We start from the raw sequence: 7639 nt of genomic DNA, 5'->3' as shown, positions 1-7639 counted from the left end.
ATGCATACAAATGCACATGATGCATGTCTGCTCTATGGCTGATGATATCATCTATCGGTTATCCAGCCAAACCTGACATGTCTGGTAGCAAACCTTAGACAGTCCCAGCAGCGAAAAGTTCAAAGCATATGCATATGTATAAATAATCAACCATCCATTGCGCAGCTGGGTCAAAGAAATCTCAAATCTCGACTTGAAATTAGTGGTGGCCGGTCACTGCAGTTGCCCATAGAAACTAAGATCAATCATAAATACCATCCTAGAGCAAGTGGAGGGACCAATGCATTTACCCAAGAAGCTCACAATCATCTCAACCTGGAGCAAGTGGGGGTAAACTACACCCTTGCATTTACCCAGGAAGCTCAAACCATCTTGACCCGGAGCAAGTGGGGCGAACCACAATCCTTGTGTCTACCAAGGAAGTATGTTCACATATGTTCAGGAGGATCAAATGGGTGGATCCTAATCTTCCACCATCTCACTGGAGGTGATTTTACAATACCAGAAAGAAGAAAGAAGGGGATTCCCACCTTCCACCATCTCATTGAGATCGCACTTTCGAGAAAGAGTGCTCGAGATACAAATACTCCCATTTATAATAAAATTACGCCCAATATTGTATTAAAATAACATATAGTTCTTTAAACTTATCTCCACTATACAACGATATCTCCTCCTTAATCAACTTAAAACACTTTACGAAACTACTCTAGTTAACCTTCCCACAACACTCTGTAACCCTAAGTCTTCGGCTATAAATACAAAATCGAAACTACCTCTTTTATCCTATCAGTACATTCTTGCTCACCCCAAAAGTCTAAACACTAGCTATCGTACCTTTAACATGTGTTACAGAGGTTTGGAAAGTTAAAGGAATTGTTGAAAACTAAAAAAGTTGCAAGTTTTAGGAAACAAAGGTCATGCGTATGCAAACCACCTATCACATACGCGAGAATTTGCAAAATACCGTGCCGCGTATGCGAGACCGTGTCCGCATACGCAAGTTCATAAAACAGGGAATAGTCCTCGCGTTGCGTGGCACTGTCACGTATGCGAGATTTCAGTTTTGATAACACCGCGTACGCGAGCCCGTGTCTTCATACACGAGATATCTGGGTAGATCCCAATACTCGCATCGCGTGGAGCTTTCTGCGTACGCATGCCTATCAGAAACTCCAAAAAACTTATAAGTTCAAAAAATCAGTTTTTTACACCAACTTCAAAGACGCATAAATTTTTCATTAAAAATCTTTCAGTTAGTTCCTCGAATGTTATAAACTTCACGGATCCAATTTTCAATCAAAACAAGTTTCACAAGATTTGGTGGTATAGAAACCATGTTATGGCCTGCCAAAGTTGGTTAAAAATTCTAATTTTTACGAAAAGTTACAAGTCTGCTAGTTTTCCAAAATTCTCAATCCAAAACACTTCCAACTATTCAATTGTTAACTCCACATTATTACCTACTCATACCAAATCCAATTTCATTTATCACATTCATCAATTGCAAACCAACATCAATAACCTACCATTACATAATTCCAAACTTTAACCATCAAGTAGTTTATAAACATACATGCACACATACACACTTAATCCACCATTTTCAACAAATTTCGCTCCAACACAAAATCCCACAAATACTCAACACCATTCACATTTTATCCACACACAAATTCGATTTTTTATGCAAAGAACCAATTCATGCAATTCAACCTAAATAAAGAGTTAGTGAGAAAAAATTTTCAAGCTAATTTTGATATTACTTTTTCCAAAACAATAATTAGAATCCAAAACGGAGTGAGAATGTTTTCCAAAAATTCTAAATCTTTAAGGATGAAGAACAAAAACTCAATCATGAAATAGATCAAACCATAAACCTGAAATAAAGTAAAACACTTAGATTAATAATCTATGGAAAGATGAACAGAGCTCCTAATATTAACAAAAGAGATTAGTTGCTCATAGTGAAATGAAAAACCTAGAATTGTGAATTCAAAACGTCGAGAAGAGCGTGAGTGTCTTTTTTCCTTTTTTTATATTAAACCTAAAAGAAATAATTCTGAATTCAAAAAATCGTTTAAAAAGAAACTAAATCAAATCCAATCTAATTAATCAAGTCTTTTCTAATAAGTCTAGTGATCTTCCTTGTAATTGAAATTCAAAACTTGATGGAATGCTTTGTTAAAATCATAGACTTGCAACATCATCTTGGATCATCCAATTAGGTGCTTGAAGTTTGGAGATTAGTGAAGACAATTAGGAGGTCTTGGAGGTTGGCCGAAGTGGCACATTCAACGCACAAGAGCCATGTTGAACGCAAGGCCTAAAAGCAGCCCTTGGAGGTGTGGCTTGATGGAACGTTCAACGCATAGCATAGCATAGCATAGAAAGGAATACAGGCCCCTGGAGGTGTGGATTGAAGGCACGTTGGATGCACCAAGAGGCAAGTTGAACAAGGGATGCAGCACGTTGGGCGTGGGGTGCAAGTTGAAGCCACTGGAGGTGCCTTTGTGTGGCACGTTCAACGTGAAGCCAAGCAAGTTGAATGTGAGGTTTAACACATTGGACGTGGGGCTTCCTACGTTGGATGTGAAGCTTGGTAAGGACACTGGAGGTGCTTCATAAGTGGCACGTTCAACATGAGGTGAGGCACATTGAACGTGGCTTAAGGCTTGGCATCTAGGGGAGTTTCTGTCTAGTTCAGTAACCTCTTTGTTTGCTCCATGAACTCTCTATTTGGTTCAGCAACCCTCTGTTTCGCTCACTTCCTTTTGCAATCTCCTATGATTGAAGAATTCAAAGCAACTCCAGAACACATTGATTAAAGCAAAAAAAAAAAAAAAATTCAATTAAGAATGAGGAAATCACTAACTTTATTCAAAGAAATAATAAAGAAAATAACTAAAGATGCTCATGCATCATACATGCATAAAAACAAAGTTCAAAATTCAACATACACTAACAACAGAACAATATTGATACTAATGGAGCTCCTGCGACCAATCAGAGAAGAACATTATAACCAATTAGGCAATTACCATGACTAAAAGTACTATCCTAATATCCTTGCAGTTGTCATGTAAGCACCAAGATCATGCACATAAAACAATGAATATGCGTAGCATACCTTGAAACCTCAACTATAGATGCAGCCTCAACAACAGTGGATGCAGCCTTTGAAGCAGCCAAAAAGCAGCATCTTCATCATTAGCGGATTTAAACTCCTGAAAAATATTAGAAGCAACAATTTTAACATTTGAATGCAAATTATAGACTACAACATTTTTAGCATTTGAATCCAAATATTATTATACCTCTGAAGCTACAATTTTAACAAGGTCAACAGCTGCATCACCAGCTGCTTTAACAGCTTCATCAGGTGCATTGGCAGATCTGGCTTCAGCTTCAGCAGCACAAATTGCTTTCCAAATAATATCAGAAATATCTCTACTTTTAATACGACAGTCTCTATAGCAATCATCATCATCCCCTCTTTCCAAAACAGAATCATTTGAAGTTATCCTTGCATTCATTTTAGAATCAGGCACCCGTCTAACATCGAAATCTTCCACGACCATCATCTCTAACTCAAACTAAACTATTCCCTGATGCATGCCTACTATCTGTTGCATGAGTAATTTTTTTTTGGCTGCTACTTGTCTCACCAAGCACACGCAGACGGAGATAACGCATGAGCCTAGCTGACAATCCAGATGTCAATACATCCTCCATAACTTGACCTCTGCTGAGACATTCATTATTAATAAGCGAAATTGAGAAAATTAGAACTAAACATATATGGATAAGCAAGATAAGGAGCATCATCCACTTGAACTACATGTAATAATAATACCTCACATTAAAATAAGCTAGACTTTTGTGATTAAACTCTAAGAAATTGCCTAGTGATTCAGTAACATACCTAACCAAACACAGGACAAGAACTCCTGTTGAATAGGTTTTTAACATTTCAGAATCTGAGGCACCCCTTCTCCCTGAGTTATGCTTTAGATTTTGCTCTTCAGCAGATAGTCTACCACTATGATCTAGCACCTATTCTTTGATGCAATCCAGTACATGTTCCTCAAAAACATGAGGATACTATACATTTACACTCCATCACATCATGCGTAACATACATTGAAAAAAAAGACTCGCATAAAAAATCATTCTTACAATCCAAGTCAATGAACAACATAAGAGCAGTGTACAAGTGGCAGCTTGAACGGCAGTTAAGTACATCGATTCTGCCGGAAACTTCAAAGATATCAACTCAAAGAACTCGTCATTTTCTTATGGACAATGGTCATGTCGGATAACTTCTATTTTAGCATTTAACATCAAAGTTTAGCTTCATTAAAAGCTCCATTAAAGAGATTTAAAAAAAAGACCATTTAGGTGAAAATACCTGAATTAAGCTCCCAAGGCGACCAATGTTATGGGAAGCACGGGCATTACTTGAAGAAGAATCACCATTCTCTTCCACGTATCTACATTCTGAAATATAAATCATCAATGACGCATTAGCAACAGTGATCATATATAGGTACAATAAAACACAATTGAATTCACATTTTCTATGAAAAGCTAAACTCGACGAATACACTGAAAAACTTCATGAATTTCAAACAATAACAATAACGAATGAAAGAAGGAAAAGCGAAAGCCAAAACACACCGTGACTCTTGCATTTTTGAGGATAGAGGCCAGGACGCGGAGAATCGCAGGCTTAGGGTTATCAGGCGCAGAAATGATCTTCTCCATGAGCATGTTAACCTTGGCAAAAAGTTCCTTCTCCTCTTTCTTGGAATCGTCTTGTTCATGGTAGAGAATAAACTGATCACAACATTCACTCACTATGGCAGAGAATTAATTAGGAAATAAGAACAGGAATAGAAATAGATTAATAGGAACCTTCTTGTGTTATGGTGAGGGTTGAGTGCCAATTGAGGGAGAGGCAACAATGAGAGAGAGAGAGAGAGACCATTGACGGAGGTAGGGTTTGCAAGAGAGAGTGAACGTTGAGAGAGGCTAGCGCGCGAGAGTGAGCGCTGACGGAGACTTGCGAGCGAGAGGGCGCGCCGATGGAGGGTGCGCCGACAGAGGCAACACCGACGGAGGCAGTACAAATGGATGGTTGATTGCGAGGGTTGCGAGAGAGGACAGTTGCGAGGGTTTTTCGAGGATTCAGTGATGAAGATGTTTGAGTGACGAAAATGGGTTTTCTAAGGTTGCGTGTAAGTGTTTAGCGGGTGAATGTTAGGATCGAGTAAGGAAGGGTCTCTGAAAAAAAAAAATTAGTGTTTAGTGAGTGAACGTTCGAGGGTTGAGTGCAAGTGTTTGGACTTTGGAGAAATAATTGGTGAAAATATAGAATTTTTTGTGGAAATTTTGTTCCTAGGCTTTTTTATAAATTTTTATTTGGTGGTTTATTTTGTGTTTAATTTAGAAAATTTAATAAATTTTTCTCACATTTATTCAATGAAATAGTATGCTTTTGTAATTCTCTCAAATTTTGTGCTTATGAGTGAAAACATGCTTTTTAGACCTTAAAATAGCTAAATTTAATTCACTTTAATTCTATTCGATGCCTTGTTATGTTTGTTGAGTTATTTCAAATTCATAAGGCAAGTATTGGATGGAAGAAATGAAGAGAAAAGCATGTAAAGTGAAGAATTCATGAAGAAATGAACATTTGGAGAATTCAAGGCCACGCGCATGCGTCATCCACGCGTACGTGATGGGCGTAATTCACTACCCTTTTCCAATAATATTGATGAATCCGCTCTTGGCGCACCAAAATTATCGTCAAGTATTAACCTACAGTAGAGTGGGATCGTATCCACAGAGATTGGTAGATTTGAGCAATTTTAATCAATTGGTGAATTAGTCAAGCTCAGCAGAATAAGTTGTGTGTGCAGAATTATAAATGGCAGAAACATAAAGGGCAAAAGAAATAAAAGAAATCAGTAAAATGCAGAAATGGAAATAACAAGAATGTAAAGGGGAATGAGATGTTGCAGAATGTAAGCAAAGCTATAAAAGAATGGAAGAGATAAGAATGGGAAAATTCATTGAGATCAGGAGATATTGTCTCTTTGGATTAATTCCAGCTCATATCCTCTTCAATCATGCAACTCATTGACCTCTTGGCAATCATGATAGATTGAGCCCTAATCCCTTGGTGACTCAATCTCTCACATCTTGATCAATAGCCAATTCCTTGGTCTAATTGCTCAAGAAGAGAGATATGCTTCGTCCCTGATTATACCACACATCATCATAGGTCCAGGTAGAGGGAGGATTGTATGTCACCATATCCAAACACCAAAACCCATATTCTACTCAAGTGTGAGAAGGGATTTCTAGCACGGTTACATGTTTCCTTTTCCAAGGTTCCCATGAAACCCATTTTGCATTCAATCTCTTTTCCAAGTTAATTGAACACTAGGCATGAAAATCGAAATTCCTTCTAGCAAATCAAAGAGAAAATGAAGAGAAGAAGAAATTCACTATCATTAATCCATCAAGTACAATAGAGCTCCCTCTCTCAATGAGAGAAAATTTAGCTACTCATAATTCAGAGAGAAAGTACAAGAGATGGAAGAGATGAAGTGTCAAAACTAAAAAGTGAAATCCCCAAAACTAAACTCTGTGACTTGCTGACCCTTTTCCAATACTTCCAAGGGTATTTATACTACTCCTAGATCTAGAAAATAAAAGAAAATTACAAAAGTGAAAAGAAAATTACAATTTGGAGGGAAAAGAAACTCAACAAACGTGTTCTTCTAGCTGGCGTGTCACGCTCCTTCTGTTTCTGATTTGGCGTGCCACGCCTCTTCATTCAAGTGGCACGCCGTCCTCTATTTCGCCCCTGGCGTGCCACGCTTTCGAACCAAAGTGGCACGCCCAAGGTATTTTAAGTGGAAAAGTAACCTGGCGTGCCACACCTTCGAGCCAAAGTGGCACGCCCAAGGTCACTTCCCTTATTTCTATGCTTCTAAAGATTTGTACCAGCGTGGGATGCCCAGGGTCTGGCGTGCCACGCCCTTCTTAAAGCTTCACCCCCTTGTCGGCGTGCCACGCCTCGTCATCCAAGTGGCATGCCTGAGTTCATTGGCTCCTCTTCTTCCTCTCTGGAAAATACTACCAGCGTGCCACACCATGAGACTGACGTGTCACACCCTTCATTTGCTTCATCTTCTTGCTGGCGTGCCACGCCTCATCTCCCAAGTGGCACGCCTGAGTCCACTGGCCCTTTAATTCTTCCTCTGGAAAACACTACCAGGGTGCCACGCCATGAGACTGGCGTGTCACACCCTTCATTGCTATGGTCCCAGAGGTTGGCACGCCCAGCTTTATTTGGCCTCCTTAGGTATTGGGGTGCCACGCCTCATCACTCAAGTGGCACGCCTTAATGAGACTTCTTGAGCTAGCGTGCCATGCCTTCGATACCAAGTGGCACGCCCAGCTTTTGCATTGTTTCCTTGTTCACTGGCGTGCCACGCCTTGTTGCTCAAGTGGCACGCCCATTCAATTGTGGGTCTTATAGACTTGGCGTGCCACGCCTTGGTCCTCAAGTGGCACGCCCAAGTGAACTCTGGGGCTAGCGTGCCACGCCATAGTGATAAATCTT

General features: G+C 39.5%; 1 protein-coding gene across 20 annotated transcripts; it reads right to left on the bottom strand.

The window, feature by feature from the left end:
* Positions 1 to 1881: 1881 nt before the first annotated feature.
* LOC112702999 (DDB1- and CUL4-associated factor homolog 1) lies at positions 1882 to 5345 on the bottom strand. Of its 20 annotated transcripts, none has more exons than XM_072199427.1 (7): positions 4918 to 5345; positions 4681 to 4839; positions 4412 to 4500; positions 3926 to 4325; positions 3318 to 3745; positions 3131 to 3227; positions 1882 to 2808 (listed from the first exon to the last, which is right to left on the bottom strand). In XM_072199427.1, the coding sequence occupies exons 5-6, from the start codon at positions 3582 to 3584 to the stop codon at positions 3144 to 3146; spliced, it is 351 nt and encodes a 116-aa protein (XP_072055528.1). In that variant the 5' UTR covers positions 3585 to 3745; positions 3926 to 4325; positions 4412 to 4500; positions 4681 to 4839; positions 4918 to 5345; the 3' UTR covers positions 1882 to 2808; positions 3131 to 3143. The 20 variants fall into 20 exon arrangements, with proteins under 20 accessions (XP_072055528.1, XP_072055546.1, XP_072055529.1 ...); XM_072199445.1 differs by having other exon boundaries at positions 1882 to 2784; positions 3318 to 3748; positions 3926 to 4322; XM_072199428.1 differs by having other exon boundaries at positions 3926 to 4322.
* Between the last annotated feature and the right edge of the window lie 2294 nt (positions 5346 to 7639).

The sequence above is a fragment of the Arachis hypogaea genome, chromosome 7 (assembly GCF_003086295.3).
Source record: "Arachis hypogaea cultivar Tifrunner chromosome 7, arahy.Tifrunner.gnm2.J5K5, whole genome shotgun sequence".
In the NCBI taxonomy this organism is placed as follows: Eukaryota; Viridiplantae; Streptophyta; class Magnoliopsida; order Fabales; family Fabaceae; genus Arachis; species Arachis hypogaea.
Note: the sequence above shows the minus strand (reverse complement) of the source record. Positions and strands in the feature narration are given on the sequence as shown.